General features: G+C 38.9%; 1 protein-coding gene across 3 annotated transcripts in view; it reads left to right on the forward strand.

Annotated features, from left to right (window-relative positions):
- The first annotated feature begins 592 nt into the window (after window positions 1–592).
- The window catches only part of KHDRBS3 (KH RNA binding domain containing, signal transduction associated 3), an 80459-nt gene continuing 55496 nt past the window's right edge, over window positions 593–25555 (forward strand). For all 3 annotated transcript variants that reach the window (XR_008211125.1, XM_052703596.1, XM_052703597.1), the window contains exons 1-2: window positions 593–1077; window positions 22952–23070. Coding sequence is in view for 2 of the 3 variants with exons in the window: in XM_052703596.1 (XP_052559556.1) it covers window positions 990–1077; window positions 22952–23070 (207 nt within the window). In the remaining variant the exon portion in view is untranslated. The remainder of the gene's footprint in view (window positions 1078–22951; window positions 23071–25555) is intronic.

The raw sequence follows: 25555 nt of genomic DNA on the forward strand, positions 1-25555 counted from the left end.
CTTTCAATGGTCTGTTCACTGCAGCTAATCGGGTGAAACTGATTTCAAGATTCAGCATCGTGATTTTGCCTTCAGTGATTTGGTACTTTTATGCTGTGCTACGGAGGATGCACGTCCTCGCTTCCCATGGGCTTTGTCACTGGATGAACCGAATGGCCACTATCTGGGGAGAGAAAAAAGTTAAAATCGTGGTTTTGGTTCTCATTTGAAAAGCAAAATTCTCGCCAATTTTTTCGGAGTGACCCCACCCCGCCCCGAGAGAAGCCGCCTCCACAGCCCCCCTGGCGCGCAGAGGGAGAGAAAGGTAGAGGCGGGGCTTCGGAGTATCCACCAATCGCAATCTGTGGCCGCGCCCTGACTGACAAACCGATATATCCAATGGGAGTCGTCATAGAAATAGGCGGGGCGACACGGAAGGGGGCTGGCGCAGCACCGCCCATAGGGAGGAGGTGGGGGCGGAGCATCACCTCGGGGAGTGGCTCTGCGCGTTCGGGGCGTGGCTTAGGGCGATGTGGGGGAGTGGCTTAGGGCGGTGTGGGGGCGTGGCCTGCCCGGGTGTATTTAAACCTGGAGCAGTGGGATTTGTCGCTCAGTTGGTGCGGCGTTGTGGAGGGCGTGCGTTTGTTGTTTGCGTTCGGTGTCTCTTTTTCTTTTTTAACACGCTTTTCTTCGGCTCGCGTGTGCGCGGAAGGGGCGCGTCCCGGCTGGGCTCGGCGGCTCTCGGAGCCCGTTTTTATCTCTCTCCTCCGCCCCGTGCGTGTCCGCTGAGGGATTTCTTCGCGTCCCGCGCCCAGGGGGCCGTCCCCTTCCCTCTCGCTCTCGGCCGGGGGCTCGCGGCGCTTCCCTCTGGATGCGTCCCCGCAGCCCCAGGCGGGAGGCGGCCGGGGGGAAGCGCTGCCTCCAAGGATTTACCGCCGCCCGGCACCCAGCTCCGCACTTTCTCCTTTCCCGCGGGCGCTCCGTTGCCGCCCCGGAGCGCTACCACCGTTATGGACGAGAGATATCTGCCCGAGCTGATGGCGGAGAAGGACTCCCTGGACCCGTCCTTCACGCACACCCTGCGGCTGGTCAACCAAGGTGAGGGGTGCGGCGGCGGCCCTTTCCTTCCATCCTTCCGCGCTGCTGGAAGTTTCCGCTGAGACGCGGGGCGCGGAGGGGCGCGGAGGCCGCACGGCTTGGGTTTGTTCTCTATCCTGTGGCTGTTGCTGAGGTGCTGCCCGGCTCCTGAGCTCCGTCATGCTCGAAGGAGCCTGAGGGTGGTTTCCCCCAGCCCTGCTCTGGTTTGGGGTGGTTTAAGATAATCTTTCGTTGTGTAATTTATAGAGTACTTCAAGTTGAGTTGTTGTGTAGCTTAGTTGAAGTTTTGGGGCGGGAATACTTAAGGGTTTAACCTGTTTTACCCCGAGGTGTTCCGGTGTAATAGCTTGCTGGTTGCAGATGCGTGACTGTTGGCCGGAGCCTGCATCTTTGTCTCGGATCTGGTGCCTCTTCAAACTCCAGTGTTAGGGCGCAAACAACGCCTTTGGTTGCTTTTTCCCAAAACAGCGGGCATGCTCCTTTTCAAATATGCAGCTCCAGGCAGTCAGGATGATCCCTCTGCCTTTGACATGTCCGATCGTGCTAGGTCTTTGTTTCGATGGTGCTGAGTAGAAAAGCCATGTGACTTAGGCTGCGTGGCTTCGTGTGAATCACCTGCCTGTTACACATCTCCACATTTACCAGTCCCGCTCAGTAAATAAGCCCTCCGAGTATTTGGGATGGTGGGGTGAAGCAAGTTAGGAACCTGTCTTCCAGTGTAACTCAATAGCAGCTAAGTGTTTTTTGCTTCAGTTGAAGCGACTCCAAGCTGTACGGCATGCTACAGGGATAGGGCTAAATCAGTGTGTCGTCTTCAGTGTATTGACATGCTGCTTGATGTGTAATGGACTGCAAATGCCGATCTCTAAATTGGATGGAGACTTAACTACTGTCCAAAATGTTCTGGAGTTACTGTTAGTTTCAGCTGTGGAATGCGTGTACTGTGTGACTTGCAGCTGCCTGCCCTTGGGCTGTTGACATTCTGCCTATTTATTCCAATTTTGAATTTGTAGGAGTGCCACTGATAGTGGGAGAGAGCTCTTTGTTAACACAACTCTCTATTTCCATGCTTTCTATTAAAGAAAGGCTAAACGCTAAGCTCAATGGCTCAGAACTTAAGGCTGCAAATTAGTGAAGTTACTTTAAGTTAGTGTTGGCAGAACCTTTATACAATTCATACAATCAGATGCACGTTGTGGAAGTATGTAAATTATTTCAAATACTGTTTATGGAAATACATACAGTTCTGCAGTTGTTACTGTAGAATCATCACTTTTGTAGACCATTAGTTTTTGTAGTTCTCATTCAAATGGGCAGTTAAGACGCAGAAATATCTACCTGCTTTCATTGTATAATACTTGGTACCTACTTGCATACTTGTCCAAAGCCAAGTAATGTATTCCTTAGGAAAAAAGTGATGGTTGTGGTTTGAACCTCTTTATTCTAGTCTCATTGGAATTTTTGCTTACACTGTAAGTCTTGCATTAAATCTGATTGAAGTGTTCACGTGTGAGGCAAAAAATGAAGCAAGACAACTATCAACCAGTTAACTGTAGCTTTAAAATGTGTATTTCTGTAGCTGTTATCTAAAACCCTTTAAAGCAGTTGTACAGTTGAGGACCCAAGTGAGGTGAGTTGGATGTCTAATAGAATTGAGAAACTCACTGTTTTGAGAAAAGACATTTAACAAAACTTTATCAGTGGCTGGTTCACTTAATTCAGTTGATATTCACATTGAATTAAATGCAATTATTAGTGGCGAAGTGTTATTTTTGCTTGTTTGTCATATGCCAGGTCCAGTGAGTTCTTTCTGTGATAGAACACAAGGCAAATGAAGTGGCTTGTCTGTTTTTTTTGAAGCTGAAGTTGCTTAGTTCCTCAGTTTGGAATGAAGCGTTTCAGAGTTTAGCTTAGCCGAGGTGTGTGAGAACATCTTTACGTGCTTAAAATAACTAGCTTAATTACGTAATGGTGTTTTGATGTCTTAAGAGCATTACATTTAGGATTTGCGTTTACTTCAACTGAAATACATAAACTTAGGATTGACGTGTAAGAATTCTATGGTAGAACTTGTGAATCTTCCTGAGATGTTGCTCCCTCATTTCAGTTGCTTCAGCACCGACAAAAGAGCAAAATAGCTGAAATAACTGCCCATGCTGAAACTCTGCTTCTAGGCTAGGGAAAAGTGGTCTGTGTATAGACTTCCAAAAATCAGTTAATTACAGCTTTTGCACAGAAGTGAACACATTTGCATGTTACGCTTGTAATTACGAACTATAATTTGGATACATACAAATTATGTAATTGCAAATGATGCAGAAAGAGCTTGACATGCTTTGTTTCAGAGGAGTCACTTGAAAAACAATGCAGAGATAACTGGGATGCTGCCAGAATACTTCGATAGGCAGTGTTGTTGGTGTCTCAGAATTAAGGTGTCTGTCTCCTCTTGCCCTAATAAAAATTTTCAGCGTTTTGAAAGTATTCAACTTGGAGGTAGTATTTTTCATTTATCCTTCGTAATATATTGCATTGCAGTGCTGTTGCAATACTGATTTCTTTCATTGGCACTGAACACTGCTTAGGAATTTGGTGACTGTCTTTTTTTGGGATGCAAAATCTATTAGTGATTTTTTTCTTATTGGTATCTTTAACTGCTGCTTAAATTTCAGCGTAGTAGGAATCTTTCCTATTTTTTCTGCTTTGAATAAGATTTACTTGTATGTTTGAACAGTAAGTATCTTTAAAAATGATTTTTGTTAACCTTTAAGCATGCTGTATGTTGGAAGCAGGCATGTTGCTTGTAATTGTGTCCATCCTAATAAGATTAATTTGTAGCTGATACCAGGCAATGGGAACTGGAATATTGCTTGGTTACTATCTTACAAGTAAGGACAAAAGGGAAGGATACAGTTCTGTGAAAGAGTAAAAATCTGGTACAGGTATTGTGTCTTTGTACTTTTCCAAGTTACTGTCAGCTGCTCTATTTTATATGCAAAAACTGGGAAATATGTTTTGAATGTAAAAGTGATACTTCTGAAGTGAAATCAGTTCTTTATCATTGTGTAGATTGCAGTGTTTTTGAAAGCTATTAACACTGCAAGTGTTTGTACATATTACAACCAACACTACACTGGAAAAAAATTCCCTAATGGTACTGTAAGAATGTAGAAGAGAAGAAAAGAGTTGCCTTATTTGTCGTCCTATAGATCTGTGCTGATCTGGCAAGTATTCTGTGAATGTTGGGTGAGGGATCTGAGACTGCATGCTACCAGAAGCTCACTGAAAACATGTTGATACAGGGTGTGTTTTTTAATAAGATGACATTAAAACTGATGTTTGGTGCTTGTTTTATATAAGTTTAAATATGTAGGTGGAGGGAAACAGTGATTAAAGTCAGGGCAGCTGAAATCCTTACATTAAGAGGTAATGAGTCTGTGTCTTATCTGAAACACAGCTTTTACTTCTACGTAGGCTGGTCTTAAGGAATTTTGCCTTAAGATCTTATTTTAGCTATATTGAGACTTAAGCTATTGCTTCAGTTGGCAAGACTACCTTTAAACTCCTGTCAAGAGTAAGATATACAGGAATAACAAGCCTTCTGATCAGTAGATGGCTGTGTGTGCTAGCTGGATGCTGGATCACTGTGCTGAGCCACGTGACTGTCTATGATCAGCACAGGTTTGCTGACTTCTGTCCAAAGCTTCATGAGTTAGCGATCAAATTGCCATCTCTTAAAACCAGTACTTTCCTAAAAGCCAAGGAGGATAGATGGTGTGAGAAGCGTACTGGCTTCCTGCATTGTAGAGAATATTAACCTGCCTTATGTTTGTAGCTATTCTGTGCCTGCAAAGTAAAAACTGTTAAAGCAGGAACTCAATTTATTACACTAACATAGATGTTAATGATTTTGAATAAATCTATTCAGGGATGTGGGTTTCTGGGTGCTTACTAAGGATTTCCTTTGATTTTTTTTTTTTATTTTTTTATTTTTTAATGAATAGATGTGTGAAGAATTAAAATTTTGTCATCAAGCACACTTTTTAGTGAACTGATGCACTAACTTTGTGATATAAATCATCTGTTTGCTGCTGAATCATCCTCCTGCTTTGAGGACAAACGTGGCATGGGGCAGACATGCATGGTAACTTCAGTTCCCAGTCCCTCAGTGGTGTGGCACATCCTCCATTTGTTTCTCATTGCAGCTTCTGCAAGCGAAGTAGTAATTCCCCTTTTCAGTATTCAGCTTTTGGAGGCTGGCACAATGCTCTGTAGAGGCTATAGGCATTTTGTAAAGCAAATGAAAAAAAAAAACTGATTGGATTCTGTATGTTCTGAGTAATCCTGAGTATGAGTAAATTTTGTAGTACACACTTCAGACTGAAAGATTTTTGAAGTTGTCATTCCTGGAGGTTAACTAGAAAGCAGAAACTGTTATTATTTTCTAAGAATCAAACTTCAAAATAATATGTGAAAGCTTACAAGGGTTAACTGGCAGGTGTAATGCAAGAAAAATTTCCATCAGAAATATGGATGGGTATGGCTTGAAGGCAACCCCATAAAACCAAGCAAAGCTGGCTTAGGTTCTGGTTCTTTTAAGATAGCTTAAAAAGTAGTAAGAACTTGAAGAAGCCATCAGATTGTCTCTTGTTTCATCTGGTCTATACCTTCTCCACTCCATAACACTTCAGAAGCAGACATTTGTTGTGGTTGGCTCATTGCTTTTTCTGCAGTGAAACTGCCCTGGGAAAGTTGTAGCTTGTTAACAATTAGGTTTGAGTCTTAGTCTCCTAAAAGGCAGGGGAATTGATTTATCAGGTATTCCAGTCATGTTAACAGTGAAGCTGGGAAATGCAGCTAAAGATAAGCATACATACTTCACCCTGGGCTCATCTGCTATGAAGCGTGACTCTACCCTGCAGCTGCTCACCCATGATCACATTGAGACCAAAGCTGACTTCTAATTCACTTGCACACTTACTTTGGCAGTCAATGAGAGAGATCAAATTTAAAGGTTTCAAATTTAAGCTGACATGGTTTGTCACTTTCAATCCTTTTCGACACCATCCATGCAAATTAAAACGGTAACCTTCTGAGCACTTATTTACTGAAGAAATCAGAGGAGTCACAACGCTGAATGGCTGCTCCTCTGGCCCGTAGCTTGCTCTACTCGCATGTACTTATAATCTATGTATGTGATATTTGTGGCTATTGAGTTCTCTCTGATTTCAAATTGAGGTATAATTAAGAAACAAAGTGATCTCCTTCCTTCTTTGGGAGAGTGAGATATCAAAGTTCAGAGTTGAACAGTCTTTGTAAAGTGTGGTACTGTGTGTGACTTCTAATTAACACTAAGCAATTTCAGTAAAAAGCATGCTTAAATGGATTAGCTGGTAACTGATATAACTAATAGCTTACAGTAAATGGGCTGACTGTTCTTAGCTGAGCTTAATGTTTGTTATTAATAGAGATATGAAATTAAGGATAGGTGCATTAGCCAAATGGTGTACTTTGATAAAGTAGGCAACTGATCTGCTTGAGCAGGGCTGTATTTACTTGAGGGTGGGAAGGATTTGTGGAGGAATCTGGAATTTGTTGGATCACTGGACAGAGTTCAACTGTGTGATGTTCAATAAGGTTAGAGGTTGGGTTCTTCTCTCATGTCAGAGCTACCCCATGCAGTAATACAGGCTTGGGGAAGAGTGGCTGGAAGCTTGCCCAATAAAAAAAATCTAGAGGCATGAGCCAGTAGTGTGCCCAGGTGGCCAAGAAGGCAAAATGTGTCCTGGCCTCTATCAGAAATAGCATGGTCAGCATTAGGGAAGGGGTTGTCTCATTGTATGTGGCACTAACAAGGAGAAACTTGAAATACTGTTTTCAGTTTTGAGCCCCTCACTCATAAAGAGAATGTGAACTTAATGAGTGTTTGCAGATAAGAGGAACAAAGCTGATGAAAGGGGCTGGAAAGCAAGTTTTGAGGAGTGGCTGAGGGAAATAGGATTGTTTCTTCTGGGGGAGAAACCTCATCATTCTTTATAGCTTTAAGTATATGAAGGGGAGCTACAGGAAAGGAGAGAGAGTCTCTAGTTTTAGTGTTACAACAAGGGGAAACTGCATTAAACTTAAAGAAAGGAGATTTAGGTTGGACATAAAGGAAAGAGTCTTTACAGTGGTGGTGAGGCACTGGAGCAAGTTGCCCAGAAATATGGTAAGTGCCTGGAGACATTCAAGGTCAGGTGGAACCAGGCTCTCAGCAACCTGATCTAGCTGTGGATGCCCCTGTTCACTGTAGGGGAGTTGGATTAGAGGACCTTTCAAGGTCCCTTTCAACTTTAAGGATTCTGATTCAGAGTATTCTGCAACTTGGGTGTTGAATACAGTGATTGTAGTTCTGAGAATGACCTAAGTTAGATACTTTGAGCAGAAGTTACAAGCACACAATCATGTCTTTAAAATGAGGTCATACGGACTAGAATTTAATTGTCTTCTGACGTGAATTCTAGGTACAGAATTGTCTTCATCTTCAAGGAGATCATGGAAAAATAAATGGAATAATATTACAACCTTGCTAAAAGGCCTATAAGCTTCTTGTTGATCTGATATGTTTGTGAAAATAATCATTAACTTGTGGTTTGTGTGCATAGCTGCCTCCACAGAGGTAAAGCTGTAAAGAGGCCCTTCAGAGTTGTGAAACGTGAAGCAAAAAATAAAGTGAAAACTGAAGCACAATATTTTGAGTGCCTAGATGTTAAATAAGATACTAAAATAAATGGTTCCTTAAAATCTTTGTCAAAATACTTGCATTTCTGGACATTCAATCTTGACTAGATTTTTTTAGTGTTAGTACTGGTAATTGTCAATATCAAGATGCACATGAAAGAACTAGAAATCATTTCAGTAAGCTTATTGCTCTTGCACTTAACAAATTTTCTTTTGTATTGGAAGTTCTGCTGTGCTGATCCTGGTATAGTGTAGTGATGGTGGAAACTAGATATTCAAATCCTTTGAGGTTTTAGTAATTTTCTTCACTTTTGTCAATCCATTTTGGGTTGTACAATAGGAATAATCAGTAGGAGAAGATTCCTTTCCATGTACTAGACAGATCTAGAATGAAATCAGAATTGCTGTTGTTGCTCTGACACTGAACATTCAAGCTGCATTCATTGACTGCTCGGTGTAAATGCATTTGTAGTGAAGTGCTCCTGATCAGATGTGGTCCAGGAACAGTAACTGTACTCTTGAAAGCAGGTTCTTTTGAAAGCAGGTGCTTAATGCTTTCAGCTGTATTTTTCTCCTGTTTTGGGATAGTAGTGATATTATTTAAAAAAAGACAAAACAAAACAAAAACCAAACAAACAAAACAAACAAACAAACAAAAAACAAAAACAGAAACCAAATGAATTTTTATTAATGGCTTTTTTATTACTTTCCTGCTAGAGTGACAGGAGGACTTGTCAGCCCTCTGCACTCTCAGGGCTTCTGACCTAAAGCTTCTGCAAGCACGTTTTGGTCTTTTCCCCTGATTTTTGTCATTATAGATGAGACCAGTTTCTACACATAATGTAAGTCAAGCTTTCTTCTCTACACCAGAAGTCTCCACTGGGATAGATACGTATGCACAGAAGTGGGGGGAAGTTTGACCCTTTTTGCTTAAGTGAACTGTCATGATCGTTTTGAAATCACTTCATATGAAACAACAAAATTTATTGTCAACCCTGTCCCCCTGTGATGGGGGGTTGGAACTAGATGATCTTTAAGGTCCCTTCCAATCTCACTCTATTACAGTTTAAAAAGTTCAGAAAGCTAGAATAGTTTTTTGCTGTATTAGTTGATAGTTTCATGCCCACTTCCAGCCTGCCTTGGCTTCAGGAGAAAATTATCAGAACTGAATTGTCTGTGTGTCTTACAAGGATTTCACAGACTTTCTGTGGGGGCTGGAGAGGTTTCTCAAAGAAGTTGTTTCTTATGAATCATTTGACTCAGTTCCTCTGTTTAGATCCTGTTGAGAATCTAATTTGCTTCGCTTTCTGTGGAGGATCTGCAGCAGATAGACTGCAATTGCAGTGATACCTCTTGCTCTAGTCAGTATTTTTTTTAGTGTTATCCTAATGACATCCTAGACAGAGATTGGAAGGTGAAATGTGGTTCTTAACACTTGGATTTAAAGTCTAAAAAGAATTACTGTGATCTGTCCACCTTGTCCAACACAAAGTTCTTTTAAGGATTCTTTTTGCTTAGCATACACTTACTACACTGTGATTGGGGAAAAAAGGGCTAAAGCTTCTATTATCCTATTATGTAAAAGTGTGCAAGAGTATTTATATCTTAAAACTTAATGTTTGTGTTTTTGAAATGTGTTTTTACTGCAGCCTGTCTTGAAGGCTTCACAGAAACCTGTTAAGTCCATGTGAAGCATGTATCAGGAATTCCAGGAGTATGGCAAAATGCTTGAGGGAATGAATGTATTTCTGAAACTTCTTCCAGTCTTTTTTCTTTTGAATTTGAGATTCTCAGGTAACTGAGATGTTAGTCTGACGGAAGGAAAGAAGTGTTCTGTGTAAGAATCTGCTGTAGGATAACTGAAAAGTATCTTAATAGTTTTGAAAATAGGTAACTTTTTTTGGTTGCTTTACCTCTGTCAAGAAACAGTATTGTTAGCAGTTGATCTCCAAGTATTAGAGCTGTCATGCAGTTGTTAATTTCAGTTTTTTTCCTGAATGTTTTGAGGTTCAGATGTGGTGCTTGGGGCCATGATTTAGCAGAGGGTTGTTAGAATTACGGTAGTACAGTCAGGTTGTGGTTGGACTTGATCTTTTCCAACCTGAACTATTCTGTGATTTTTCTGATCTCTTGAAATGCAGCCTGTATCTTCAGCGTGACAGCTGTGCTGTGACTCGTACTGACAGTGTCAGCAGGGGGAGCCGGCATTTAGCCTAATGAGTGTCTGCTGCTGTGAGGGAACGTAACTGGGGAAGTGATGTTGGTTCCATTGAAAGAAAGCAGGGAACTGAACCTGAGTGCTGTATGCCATCAGTGTTCACCTGTCACAGTGATTTTGTTGCTGAATATACTGTCTGCTCCTGGAAATGTGGGTCCCTTCTGAAGAAAGGCAGTGTACGGTTAACAGACTTCAATAGTTAAATAATCATTTTGTTAAAATGACTCAATTCAGGTATGTAAGTGTGAAAAGTTGTTGCTCAGGGTACAAAGGCTCTAACTGGCCTGCCTGCAGAAAGTGGTTCTTGCGTCTCACTGCTCCTCTGTCCCATAGGTTTTTTGTTGTTGTTGTTGTTGCTTTGTTGATTACTGTTTGATCACAAGCATAGGCTTACACACAGGCTGCTCGTTGTAGTTATAATGGAGGTACTTTACTTGGGACTTTCTAAATGCAATTAAGTTGTGGATAGGAACTGAAATAGCTTTGACCTGTGCTGTTCTCTTGATGTATGTTTTAACTAGCAAGGCTCAGGCCAATTTGGTAAGTGTTAAATTGAGATTTAAGAGCAACACTTCACCAAACCTTTTAACTGTAAGCTCTTAGAATATCACATAATTATCACTGATTAAATGGAGAGTGCAGAGCAACTATCATTGTTATTTATAAATCGTATGTTCACAGATGTGCTTGAAAATTTACGCATCTGAAATAACAGGCCTTATTTGGAACACCAAGTAATAGTTCATAGTTCTGCATAAGGTTAATTAAAAACGCTGATGTGCATTTCATTATTGCATAAGTGGCAAGTAGCTGGTTGAGATGAGTTACTTTCATTATTACTGAAATAATGTCTGATAGAAATTGGTAAGATCTGCTCTCAGCAAGTAAATCATAGTTTCTCTAAACTTCAGTGGATATGCTCAGCATTGTTGACAATTTATTTGCTGTACGTAAGTAACTAGTAGGTCCTGAGGATGTTGTTTCCTTTTGCTTGCGTGCTCAAGGCAATGACCAGAACTTCTGCTGGCTGTCCTGACTAGAAGGCTATTAATGATATCTAGATAGAGTGCAAACCTGTAGTTTACAGTGAGTAAATACTTTGGAAGCTTGTTCATTCTTCATAAATCCATGCAAATATTGCTAATCGTGTGACTGTAGCTTGTCAGCATTTTCATGAAGTGGTTTTGGCACATCATTTGGAAGTTTTTGGTGCTGTTACCAAAGCGGGTTTGAAATCTTTGAGCAATCATCTGATAAGAAGCTGTCAGAGAAACTGTGATCCTTCTCTGTTCAAGCTCAGCACCTTATAACTTGGCTATATGCACTTGTCGGTATTGGATGTCAGGCTGTGTTGTAATAAAACAAATGCTAGAGAGGGTTATTTTCCCTTCACTCCAATGATAACTAATTAGCTATTTGAACTGTATAAATTACAGTCAATCAGCTTTTGCTAATAACCTCTTTTCCCCTTTTTTACCTTAGAGCATTTCATCCTCAAGACAGCCATCCTGACATGGTAGAAACTTTTACATGCAACTAATTGAAATACTAACAGAATAGTGAATGCAATTTCAAGCTAGAACATGAAATGAAGAAATAAGAGCAGATGGCCCCTTCAGAAAAATAGATTAAAGAGAATAGATGCTTCTGGCCAGCTACATAGTTAATCCCTTGCTTCTTGTCAAGGGCTACTGCCAATAGAATTATTATACCAGGGGTAAAATAGAAGCTATATGAAATTAATGGGGGGAAAAAAAAAAAAATTTTCTGTCTCTGCTCTTACTAAGAATTTAGTGTTCATATTTTCGAGTTATAGTAAATAGGAATAATAACCCATTCAGAATTTCAGCTTCAGAAATGGATGCTATAATGAAAATAATTCTGAGAATGTACTTAGACTCTGGGTATAGATATAAACAAAACATTTATTTTTCTCTGAAATGCTGACTGTTAAGTCTTTAAAGCCTCATGTCAGGGATCTGGTGGAAATGTTTGTGATTACTTCTGCTCATGGCTTGATGAGAATTTAGTCTTTCCTTGGTTAAGTGTTCTTTCTAGGTTTTTTTTTTTTTTTTTTTGTTAATGGGCAGTCAGATCTTATTCAGTTCATTTAAAAACCTTTATTTCCTAGCTTTATATTAAGCAGCACATTGAAGTATTTAGCTATTTTTATCAGCTGTTCCTGCACTTGCTCTAAAATACTGTCAGTGAATTAAGGTAAGTGAGGTGTGAAACTTAGCATGATCGATACGTTAATGCGTGTATCTCAATACAAGATCCATGATTTACAAATGCATTTGTAGGACAAGTGCACATTATGATTGCTTTGATATTTTCTTTTCACATGCACCCTTAAACTCTTTTGTTTCCCTTCTTAGCAGTGAAACATAGCATACTGACTTTCTTCTCAGCTAATGTTCATCCTCTGAGAGGCCAGACCCTCCATTTTCTGAATAGCACTTGTTTTTTATAGCTTTTTTTCTTCTCACATCTAGAAATAACTTACTTTTGAAATAAGAGCATCAGTATTTTCTGTTCTAATTCTGAAGAAATGTAAATGTAATTGAATCACCAAGTAATGATGCTTCAGGTTCTTGGTGTTTGTGCTTTTCATATTTTTCCTTGGCAGACAGAATTGATGGAGCAGAAGCTTGAATCGGTGGGCTTGTGTAGGCAGAGCGAGCGTCTGTGGTCAGTGGTAACTTTGGCATTTTCTGCCATTACTCACTTGATATCTTAAGCCAATATAACCATTTCAGCTTGGGTTTTATTTCACCTTGAATGTAGGTGTACTTGATACATGAATTATTCCGCTAAATGTTAATGTGTTGCTTACCATACAATCATAGAATGGCCTGGGTTGAAAAGAACCACAGTGGTCATCTAGTTTCAATCTCCTGCTATGTGCAGGGTCGCCAACCACCAGACCAGGCTGCCCAGAGCCACATCCAGCCTGGCCTTGAATGCCTCCAGGGATGGGGCATCCACAGCCTCCTTGAGCAACCTGTTCCAGAGTGTCACCACCCTCTGAGTGGAAAAACTTTCTCCTAATATCAAACGTAAACCTCCCCGTCTCAGTTTAAAACTGTTCCCCCTTGTTCTATCACTATACACCCATGTACACAGCTGTTCCTCCTCCTGTTTGTATGCTCCCTTTAGGTGCTGGAAGGCCACTGATCTCCCCAGAGCCTTCTCTTCTCCAAGCTGAACAAGCCCTGTTCCCTCAACCTTTATTCACAGGAGAGGTGCGCCAGTCCTCTGATCATCTTAGCGGCCCTCCTCTGGATCCATTCCAAGAGCTCTGTGTCTTCATGTGAAATTGTCCTGAAGTTGTCTGTAAAGTCAACCTTGCTGCCTTGTGTTTATCTACTACATTTAACTGTTTAACAAACTACAATTCCCTCAGCAAATACATACATGTATGTGTTTATGCTTTCATATGATAGCACAAGTTGTCCATGAGTAACTACTGGCAAAAGGAAAACCCCTGGAAGCCCTTTGAACTGTCTGGACAGTATAGTAAAAACAAAATGAGAGGTTTTAAGTGATTTTTATGTTTAGAAGATTTGCATGATGTTAACAATCATCCCAGTCTAATTCCTTCCAAAAGCAGAGTGTGCGAACATGACAATTTGCAGTAGGTGTAAAGCTACTTCATGTGGACTTCAAATGTAAATTCATATTTATTTTAATTCATAAAGGGATCAGACATACAAACTTAGGGCATTGTGTTTTGACATAATGAAGTTATTTTATATTAGGAGACCTTACAAAAAGCTTTTCCTACTCTGCCATTTCTTTGCACAAACATGATCAGGTAACCCTTGGACAAGATTTTACTTGCCATCTTGGTGAGTCATCAAGGACCCATATTCTTTCTTCCTCATAATGTGTGTTGCACTTCAATTGAATGAAGTGTTTTTTTTTTTTTTTCTTACTGACTCCTTTGACACCATTCACAAATAGGGAAACCCTAAAATAAACCTCATCTGAAAAAATGGATACAATGTGCAGCTCCTAACATGCATAAATCACAAATCAAAATATTGGTAAGTTGAAATAGTTCTCATTTAGCCACAGAACATTTGTTTATTGAAGACTGAAGCAGACAGAAGGCACTATTAGAGATCTCGCATTGACAGCTTCTTAGGGCACTGGCAAAGATCTCTGAAGTCTTCTGACAGTTTTAAACAAACTACATTTAATACCTGGAAGATACCTGTACAACCATTAGTCCAGCATTAGGCAAGATTTATGCAACAATGAACATGAAGTGTAATCTTCCTTTCTTTAAAAAACACTTTGAGAAATGCTAGACCTTAGCCTTCTGTTATTTGAGATGGAGGTTGCTGACAATGGTACAGCCTCAAGCTGGTAATCCTTAACTCAGCGATATGTCAGATACCCTCCTGATAAATTCTAATTGCTAATGATGGGTTATAGAAGTCAGTAGTTTAACATTTTTGTTAATACTTTGGATGGTGGAACAAAGCAGAACTTCAGCAAGTTAGCGAAAAGAAATAATATGGTGACAATAAGAAACTGGGGAATGTGATTCAAGTACCAGAGCACTGATGCCATCAAGATGTACTCTGCCAGGCAGACAAGAACTTAATTAAATTCAAAGGGAAATACAAGAACCATACTCATGGAGAAAGAACTCCATGCACTGTGACAAAATGGTAATCAATCATACAGGAAGTAGGTTTGCAGAACTACTGATTTAGAATGTATTGAATGAGCTGAATGTGTATTTGCAAAGTCTGTACCACATTTAATATAATGTTCTATACTGGGCTACTGATTACTGAAGTGACAGAGACCACATCAGTTCTGTTTGGTATTACACAATTAATACATCAAAATTATCTGATACAGTTTCTTTTTCGGAGATATTTAAAACCCAACTGGACTTCATGCTGAGAAACCTGCAGTAGTTGCTGATACTGTGGCAATCAAAAGGATTGGGCCAGGCTCTTTTCAGTGGTGCGCAGAGATAGAACAAGGAGTAAGAGGCAGAGGTGAGAACACAGCAAGAGGAGCAAGGAGGTTATAGTTTCCCTGTATTCAGATCTGGTGAGTATACAACTGGTCACAGCCAAAGGGTAACGATCAACAGCTCTATGTCTATGTGGAAGCTGGTCAGAAGTGGTGTCTCCCAAGGGTTGGTGTTGGGACTGGTACTCTTCAGCATCTTTATCAGTGACAGACGATGGAATTGAGTGCACCCTCAGCAAGTTAGCAGATGACACCAAGCTGAGCGGTCAATACATTGGAAGGAAAGGAAGCCATCCAGAAAGACCTGGACAGGCTGGAGAAGTGGGCACATGAAAACTTAATGAGGTTCAGTAAGGCCAAGTGCATGGTCTCAAACTGAGACAGAGGAGGTTTAGGTTAGATGTTAACACTACCCTTTCACTCAGAGGGTGGTGATGCACTGGAACAGGATGCCCAAGGTGGTTATGGATGCCCCATCCCTGGAGGCTTCAAGGGAAGGCTGGATGTGGCTCTGGGAAGCCTGGTCTAGTTGCTGGCAATCCTGTCTGTGGCAGGGAGTTTGGAACTAGATGATCATTGTGGTTCTTTTCAACCCAGGCCATTCTATGATTCAGTGAATTTCTTCTCAGAAAGAGTGGTGAGTCATTGGAACAGGCTGACCGAGGAGGTGGTAGAGTCACCATCCCTAAAAGTGTTCAGGAGAAGGGTAGATGTTGCACTGAGTGATGTGGTCCAGAGCAGTCATAAGCATGGGTTAATGTTTGGACTAGACAATCTTAGAGGTCTTTTCCAACTGTAATGATTCTATGATACTGTGAAGGACAGGATCACAAAGTACTCGAGCTGTTAAGAAACTTCAGAACTGTCCAATCCCTTTCCCAATGTTAGTTTGAATATTTAGGAAGTAATGTGAGGCATATTTGAAGGAGGGCGAGATGTGGAAATGAATTTTTTTTTTTTTTTTTTTTTTTTGTGATGGGATAGTACATTTAACTTCTGTAGGGTATTAGGTATTGTTTATAGAATCATACAATTGCTCAGATTGGAAAAGACCTTAAAGATCACGTCCAACCATGACCTAACTATACTACCCTAACAACCTTCTGCTAAATCATATTCCTAAGCACCACATCCAAACAATTTCTAAACACATCCAGGGATGATGACTCAACCATCTCCCTGAGGAGCTTATTCCAGTGCTTAACAACCCTTTCTGTAAAGAAGTGTTTCCTGATATCAAACGTAAACCTCCCCTGGCAAAGCTTGAGGCTATTTGCCCTCATCCCGTCTCCAGTGAGAAGTGACCAACCCCATTGTCACTGTAAGCACCTTTCAGATATTGGAAGAGAACAGTAAGGTTTCCCCTCAGCCTCCTTTTCCCCAGACTAAATAGCCCCAGTTCCTTCAGTCTCTCCTTGTAGGCCACATTCTCCAAGACCTTCACAATCCTTGTTGCCCTTCTTTGGACCTGCTCAGCACTTCCATGTACTTTCTGTACTGAGGTGCCCAAAACTGAAAACATTACTTGAGGTGAGGCCTCACCATTGCTGAGTAACAGGGCAGGATGACTTCCCTAGTCCTGCTCACCACATCATTCTTGATACAAGCCAGGATGCCATTGGCCTTCTTGCCCACCTGGGTACACTGCTACTCATATTCAGCTGGCTGTCCATCAGCACACCAAGGTCCCTTTCTATCAGGCAGCTTTCCAGCCGCTCTTCTCCAACCCTATAGGGTTGCCTGAGGTTATTGTGACCAAAATGCAGGACCTGACACTTGGCCCTGTTGAAACTCATACAGTTAGCCATTGATCCAGTCTATCCAGGTTCCTCTGTAATGCCTTTCTCCCTTCTGGCAGATGAACACTCCCTCCTAACTTGGTGTCACCTGCAAAATTACTGAGGGTGCACTCAATCCCCTCATCAAGATCATTAATAAAGATGTTAAATAGAAGCAGCTGCAGTACCGAGCCCTGGGGACACTGCTTGTGAAATGTATGAAGGCTGCTCTGAAAGTAATACCTCCTGTTTTATCATGTTGGTCCACAACCTCAGAGACAAATGTTGATGGTATGACAGTAAAGATTGAACCTTCCCACCAATATTTGGTTACGTGTTTTTACTGTATGACAAATGGCAGCAGAGGGACAGTCTGACAAAATGCTGTCTAGCACAGAAGTGCGTGTGAAGCAAAGTTGCCTTTGAATTCCTCCATGGGGAAAAAAAAAATTGCACCCATTGATGCTTGCTAAACATTTGTGGAGTCCAAGCAGTGGATGTTATCACAGTGAAAGGTGGACTGCTTGCGCAGATTTTCTTAGTGATGATTCTGCCATAGCAGCTGTGAAACAGTGAATCACTTCTACTGGTGCAGATTTTTGTGAGTATGGTATGCAGGTGAAAATACTTAGCTAATGGTGGTGACTACATTTCAGCATTTCAGTGTAGAGTTTTGCAGCTGAGAAGTGGCTGTTTAAATGGTGTTACGGTGCTCTTTGTTGTCGTTTCCAAGGAATAGGAGGCATTACTTTCAAAGTGATCCACATAGGGTGTATATATCTACATATATTTGTTGCCTTTGGAATTTTTTTATGAAATTATGGAACAAAGGAGATGATGTTTTTGTAGTTAGTGGATTCTTGAACTAGCTATGCATGAGCATTTTTCTCTGAAGAAAATTGTCAACATTAGGTGAATCGTTTGGGAATTCTTAGCACTTTTTTTTTTTTTTTTTTTTTTTTTTTTTTTTTTATAGATAAGCTCCAAAGCTCTACTCACAATAAGACAAATAATTTTTAGTGAAGTGGTGTGTGAATCTGGGGCTGGAACCTGTTTATGTCTTATTTTCCTGAGCTGAGACTGAATGAATATCTGCTAATATCTTAGCTGCTACTTTTCCTGCAATAGTTTCAATGTTAGTAAGTCTGAATAAATTTTTGGTGTGAAGTAATAGGTGTTCAATTAGCTTTAAATTGCTTAAATAAAAAGCCTACTCAAATTTGTCATATTGGTGACTGAAATATATTTTCAGATTACTGCAGAAAGTAGTATTCAGTCTGGGTAAGAGAACTTAAAATGCTTGTGATCACAATTTATTATCAAGATTGGTTTAAGTCCTTCAACATGGATGTTATTAATTTGAGTATGTTGAATGCTGCAGACATCATTCTAGCATGAACCACTTATTTTATTGTACATTTAAATCAGATTCATTGTCAATTGCTTTTACAAAGGCAATGGCATATAAAAAAGACAGTTGTTCTGAATTCAACTATGGTAACAATGCGCATTTGTTAAAATAAATTCCAGTTTCTTATGTGTAGCTCATGATTGAAATATTTCATTTTATAACAATTACAAATTATGAACTATTGATGAAGCTAAATTTATGTAAAAAATCACTTTTTTTTCAAAGTACTAAAATGGTGACTAAAGAATATGGGTGGAATTTGTGAAATAATGAAGGTGGATGGTACAGTAGTAGAGCAGCTGCATTGAACATTTACAATTTTACAGTATTTTTCATTCAAGTGTCCTATAACCATTCAGAATGAATCTACATGTAATTGTAGCACAAATATTTGTCCATTATTTTCAAGTCTGTGAGGCTATTTTCATAGCCTCTAATTCTCTAATTTGCCAGTATTTTCAGAATTGGTAAGCTTAAAATGTGAATCTCCTGAGATCCAAGTGTGATTTGTTACAGTGAAAATTTTCAAAAAAGAAAAATAGTACGGAATGCAGGAGAACTTCACATATGGTATAAATGTAGTCCTTCAATCCCAAAGGCTGCTTCAGAAGTAGTTAATGATGCTCTGTGCTGGAAGAGTTGTAGAAAGTTTGAAACGGGGCAGATAATATTGTCCTCGTTCTTTCTCCATTAAACTATTCTGAAATTCTGCTGCCACTGAGAATACTCTTTCTCCTTTGGAAGCTTGCTTTTCTGAAAACTAATATGTATTCTGTAATGTAGATCTGTATAAAAATGCAACCTACTGAGCCACAGTGTAGTACTATTGTTTTTACTGTTTTTTTTTTTTTTTTTAAAAAAAATATATATATATTATTTATTTATTTTTTTCCCAAAAAATATTTTTTTCCCCAAATTATTTTTTTTCCCAAAAAGATAGCTTAAGGAATGACTGTGCTGTCAGGCCACATATCCATCTAGATCAGTATTTTATCTGGCCAGTAGCAGAGGTTGTTTTCTGTCTGTCCTTCTGTCTGTCTGTCCTTCTGTCTGTCTGTCCTTCTGTCTGTCTGTCCTTCTGTCTGTCTGTCTTTTTCTTTCACAAGATGATACTGTCTGAATAATTGAAGTTGGAAGGGACCCTTTGGGTCCATCTGGTCCAATCTCTGCTCAAGCAGAGATACTCAGAGCAGGTTACCAAGGACCACACCCCAACAGTTTTCAGAGATTTCAGAGGAGACTTTGCAGCCTTTCTGGGCAATCTGTGCCAGTGCTGTCATCCACACAGATCTCTGAAGATCAAGGGGAAGTTCTGGTGTTCCAATTGTGCTCATTGCCTTATGTCCTCATGCTAGACACTGCTGAGGAGTGCCTGGCTCCATCCTCTTTGTTGCTTTTGTTGTTTTAACACTGTATTAAGTATAAATGCAATGCACACTTATTTTACTTTGAATTTGATATTTTGTCTTGCATTGATTTTTAAGTTGATTTACAAGAGACAAGAACGCACTATTACATCATTCTGCATTAAATGCAAGTACTTAGATTGGCTTAGCAGAGGGATCTGGAATACTAGCTTGTAGTTCTTTTATTGGAAGATTACTTCTACCATGAGATAAACAGGAAGCAATCCTACTTTGTCATTATCTAATGTATCTAGCAGTGTTGTTTGGTGAATTAAGTGAGAAGTAATCATCGCTTAGATCTCTGCTATGATTAAATATAAAGAAAACAACAACAAAACATGCAATTTTTTCTTCATCCAGTTAAATTCCTCTACTACTGTATTAGTCATATCCTTGATCTGATAACATGGGATTTTAATATCTAGTATAAGGAGAAGCTTTAATCACATGTTTATTTACTATTTGTGATCTCAGAGATGTCATTACTTCATATAGCTAAGCAGCGGTGAATGTAATCTAAGGATTAAGAAAAAGTAAATCTTCCTATCCATTTGACCTTGGAAATCTGATTGCATTTGCTATGTGATTGGGCATGATTTTTCCCTAATTATCTAGAGCTTCATGTATGTGGATGATAAATAACAAGTGACTTGTGCAAATCTGATTCGATGCTTAATTCTAATACTTAGTTTTATTTCATGCTCATCTTCGTTTTGAGTGTAATGAAATCAGAGGAAAAACAAATCTGTGATAAAAATTTTTTGCTCTTAGATGATTTTGTTGGTAGATCAGTAATCATTCAAGAAGTCTTAGGCTGTTTTTGATTAATTTTTAAATAATATGAGTCAATTCTTGTTTTATAATGCTGTGTCAGTGCACTTAATGGCTGCTCAGAAGAAAAAGAATTCAGTTGAATTTAAGTAAAATAGGGGAAAATGTAGTCCATTTTCTATTGTTTGTCAATCTCATGAGTTTCAGTAGCTTCTTCAATGAAATGGAAGTTTTTTAAGCCGTGGGAATTAAAGTAAATACGGAAATGGCTGTTCTTAACATGGTCAGTAAAAGTACAAAGCTTATTAAAGGTGCAAAGGCAGCTCTTCAGTCAAATGAATGAATTTTGTTTTTCAAAACTTACTGTCTGCTTTGTGTTGAGTGATCATCAGTGCAAGAAGATGACGCTGTTCCTATGACCTTTTGAATCTCACTGTCTTAAGCAAATCAAAATAATGAATGAATACTGCGTTGAGGTTGCCATCAAGAAGTTCTTCTAATACCAAACTCCAATGGTAACATGAGCTAAGATTTTGGAAATGCAAGTAACATTGCACTGAGCTTCAAAGGAATTTATGCAGTTGGTCACCAGAGGAATGTAACTGAGACATTTTTAGGACCTGACTTGTACCACTTTAACTTTTGTAAGTCTGAGAGACCTTCCTGAAACATTCAGTTGCGTCACACTTACTAGCATTTCCCATGAATATCCTTTAACAAGGATTAATTTGCGAATTCACTGTTCTAATTTGGAATTTTTTAGATCTATAAATGCAGCTTCTCTGAAAATTTTTCTGGGGGCAGGGTAGTATTGCACATGTACCATACTGTAATGTTGCGTTCTCAGCAGGAGAAAACAAATTTTTAGCTGTATGTACCCATTGATAAAAGCACAATGAACATCTGAATTTGAATCTTAAAGGCACTTCTCTGTGAGCTTAAATTACTGTAGAAAGATAACTTGAATTTATCATTAATTACCGCTAATGAAAACGTCTGAAGATTCTGTATCTACCTACTGGGAGTCTTATGTGCACTGATCTGTTTCAAAATGAAGTTAATGCACTGTCTTGTAGTGTTTGGATCTTGAATGCAGTCCGATTATGTTATTCTGCTTTCCTAAACAGCTTCTAGTCCTCCCATTAAACTTCAGTATGATTGTATTTGCTTCAGTCAGTAGGAATAGAACTCTTTTTATTACAATTTTACTATGTGATAAATATTGGTATAAAATCTTGCTAAAGATCTTCATCCTTCTGGTTGCATAGTTCTGAGTTTTGAGGATTCATACTTAGTGTATACAAACTGTAGTGCTAAAAATCAATGTCGTAGTTTGCTTTGCACTGTCAAAAAATGAAACTTTGGATATCCGATCTTGTTATCCAAAAAAATGAGAGCCTTCTTGTTGTTATACGAGGAAGCAGAAGTGTTGGAAGAAGTTCATTTATATTTCAGAGTACTGCAGTAGTACTGCACTTCAGGTATGCATGGATTCAGAAATTCAGAATTCTTACCACGTCATTCACCTGGCTTTCTGTGAGCTGGAACACCATGCTCTGCAAAATTTCAGCCTTGATTTCATCTGGGAGTGAATTTCAATTTAACTTTACATCTATCTTATTGCTCATAATTCTCCAGTCCATAAAGTGGCATCTGCAAAACCCATGTAAATTCCATTGTTGCTAAGATTCAGTGGTTGAAATATTTCTCTGTTGTCACCGTTTTGCAGGGCAGTGCACTGAAATTCAGAGTTTTTCATTAGCGTGCTGCAGTATAAAGGGCACTGGAAGAAGGTTGCTTTACGGAATGTTGATCCTCCCAAATATTTACACTGTTAGAATTTGTATGATTAAATTTTCTAGGGTTTTGCCAAGTAGATTTGAAAGTACAGTTAGGGAGGCCTGTTCTTTCAGAAACATTCAGGGTAGGTGAAGGAACTAGAGAACAAACTAAGGAGGAGCAGCTGTGAGGGAAACGGAGTTGTTCAGTCTGCAGAAGAGGAGGCCTGAGTTTCTTCTCATCTCATTACTTCTAAATCTCGTTCCTAATTGTCATCTTGGGTTGTGTCTAGAGATCTCAGATGAGTGTTATTCCAATGTGCTTTAGTTGCAATTCTGAAAGTTTGAGAACTTGAATCCATACTTTTGCTGTAGACAACCACCATTACAACTGCATTCTTTATAGAGCTTTATATACAAATGTATATGTAATAACATATGATACTTAAACTATGTGATAAATTTTTGAAATAAAAAAGTGTCTAAGACAAAATAGTTTTTTCCTTGCTTGAGCCATATGATACATAAGCGTATCCTAACTTTTAAGTAAAAAAAAAAAAATTTAAAATACTTGTACTGATAATTTAAGATAATGATCTGTAAGTATTAAAAATGCTGTATATGAAAACATGGTTTACTCCATTTTTTTTACACAACGGGAATTATATATAATAGTGTCATGCTTTACAGTATTATTTCTGAAGTTATTATTTCTAATTTATATTGCCTTTGAAGATTCTTAGCTTTCAAATAGCAGTATTAAGCTGAGAAAATAACAAACATTTTTCTTTTAACAGAAATTGAAAAATACCAGAAAGGAGAAGGAAAGGAGGAAGAAAAATATATTGATGTGGTCATCAATAAAAATATGAAGTTGGGGCAAAAAGTTTTGATTCCAGTAAAGCAATTTCCTAAGGTAAGTGTAGTTTTCATACTACGTAACTAAATGCTAATAAAAAGATAGTAATGGTATATCTTAAGGAGATGACTTTTACGTTTATGATAGTATTAACCATCTGTAGTAATGCTGTCCCCTAGTCTGTTGTATGGGAATTCTAAGGTAGAAATGTTTCTTGAAATAAATGCGCAGAAGAATGTTGCTCAGCACACAAAAAACATGTTGAAAACAAATTATAAATCATATCGTCAGAATAGTAGAATCTTTTTTGGATAGAAGAAATAATTACATTTAAACTAATGCTGATTTAGTGGTTACCAATCCTGTCCATACCAGGAAGATTGGAATTAGATGATCTTTAGATCCTTTCCAACCCAAACCATTCTATCACATGATTCTGCAATTTCTTATTTCCTTGAGATAGCCTTCACTGGAAATTGCTTCTGTTTTTGCTTATATCTTCATTCCTTTTCTCCATTTTGCCTGAAAGACTTTCTAAATAGTTTTCTTTGGACTATCAGTGTTTTCTCTTAGACTATGCCAAGTAATTTGCCCGAGTTTCAACTTTGAACAAACTTCAGTGAAATACTGTTTCAGTGAATTTGTATGCTTGCATACCTTTTATGCTTGGGCACCTTTTTGGAATTCTGACATGGAATTCCATGTTTATCTAATGATCAGGAAGAGCTATCCTATAAATACCACATTAGGAATTGCGAAAAAACGGAAGGTAACAAATAGGGGAATCTACACTGATGGTATTTCTAATCAAGATGTTTTTCTTTATTTAAATGGTGAGATGTGTAGGCAGTCAAGATTGAAAGGAGAGAAAGCAAAGTGACAGGAAGAGGAGAAAAAGTGTCTTTTGAAAGATTCTCTTTCTTTAGTATAAAGATCCATAAAGATCTAAATACCGAAATTCTTCTTTACAATAGCTATTGGGAAAGCCCATGCTGTCCTCTGAAACGACAGGGATGCTCTGCTGTATGCTGACAGTAGTTGTGGTCCATGGACTTCTTTTTGACTGTCTGAGCTGGGAGTCAAGCCTTGTCCACGCTATGGAAAGGAACCTGCATTTATACCCAAAAGATAGGGCTTTATAATCTTGTAAGTTTAGAGGAGCAGGATCCAAGGGACAATAACAACAGCTGCAGAACAAACTTCCCATGTGAGTTCATATGTCTCCGCTTTTTCTGTAGAATATTCTGGAGAATACTGGTAACTCCTCTCAAACAAATCTCTTCTACCAAAGGGAATAAAGCTATGAGTATTTTCTGGTTGAAGAGTGTTTTTGCTCCCTAATGGAATGGAAGATGCTCAATATTTCTTTCAGAAAGTTCAGTTTTGTTAAATGTAAGTGGATAATTATGTAAAAGCTTGCTCATTACAGATTAAATATTGTTGAAAGGAATTAAATCTCTCATTGTGTGGGAGTAGCCTGGGAGGTGGGTATGAATTCAGGCTTGTCGTAAGCACTCTTGGTCTTCTCTGAAAGAGACCCAAAATACGAGCAGTCACTGTAATTGTGTGCCACCATGTTTGCTAGAATTGGGCTTGCTGCTTTATTTCAGAACTGTAATAAATTTAAATACTTTTGTACAAGGTAGCATAGCTTCAACATGACAAACTGAGAGCCTTATTCTGATGTACTGTAGTCTGCAGAGCTTAGAATGCCTTGAACATGAGGGGAGAAAGAGCTAACATTGCAATGCAGAAGGTCTAAATACTAATTCTATTCCTGTTAGATATGTTCAGAGTAGGGTTGAATTAGTAATGCTTTATCAGGTCTGTCAGGGGAGATATGAAGGGATTCCAGACACTTTAACGAGCTGTTCTTTGAACACATTTATTATATATTCAGATGGTGCAGAATTTAAGCAGAAGACATAATGTGGTTCTTAAAAAGCCTGAAATGATGCTTTATGCCTCTAGGCCATGCTTTTCTGTGCTTGTATGTGGTTTGCCAGACCATTTTGCCTGCAAGAGGTGTTAGAGTTAATGCAAATATGTCATTTGAAGAGGGTGCCAAATTGATAGTACCTCACAAAAATGGTTGAAGGTTGATTCTGATTTTTGTGAGTAATTTTATCCTTTTTGCTGATGAGTATTAGTTACAAATGCTTCAGAAACATGGAATGTAAGGCAGATAAATATGGATGACAGATGTGTAAAAAGCTCTTCTGTATGTAAATATTAAATCTAGAGCTGTTCTCATCACAATTTTTCTTCTCTCTCTCAGCCAACAGTCCATGCTAAAGCTGTCAGTTAGCATACAAATCCTGGACAACGATATTTCTAGTATTTCGGATGTAGTCTCTTTGTTAATGAAGTGAGAATCTGGTGTTTAGAGCTGACAAAGGCACTATGATAATTGATAAATCCATCAAGCATCAGGAATGCCAGTTTGACTGACAAACTAAGGTATCCAAACAGTGACAAAAAAGAAGCTTATTTCTGAAATGGTGCAGCTTTTTCAACTTACATGAGAACAGAAAAGTTGATT

This window comes from Tympanuchus pallidicinctus, unplaced genomic scaffold (genome assembly GCF_026119805.1).
Source record: "Tympanuchus pallidicinctus isolate F22 unplaced genomic scaffold, pur_lepc_1.0 scaffold5, whole genome shotgun sequence".
NCBI lineage: Eukaryota > Metazoa > Chordata > Aves > Galliformes > Phasianidae > Tympanuchus > Tympanuchus pallidicinctus.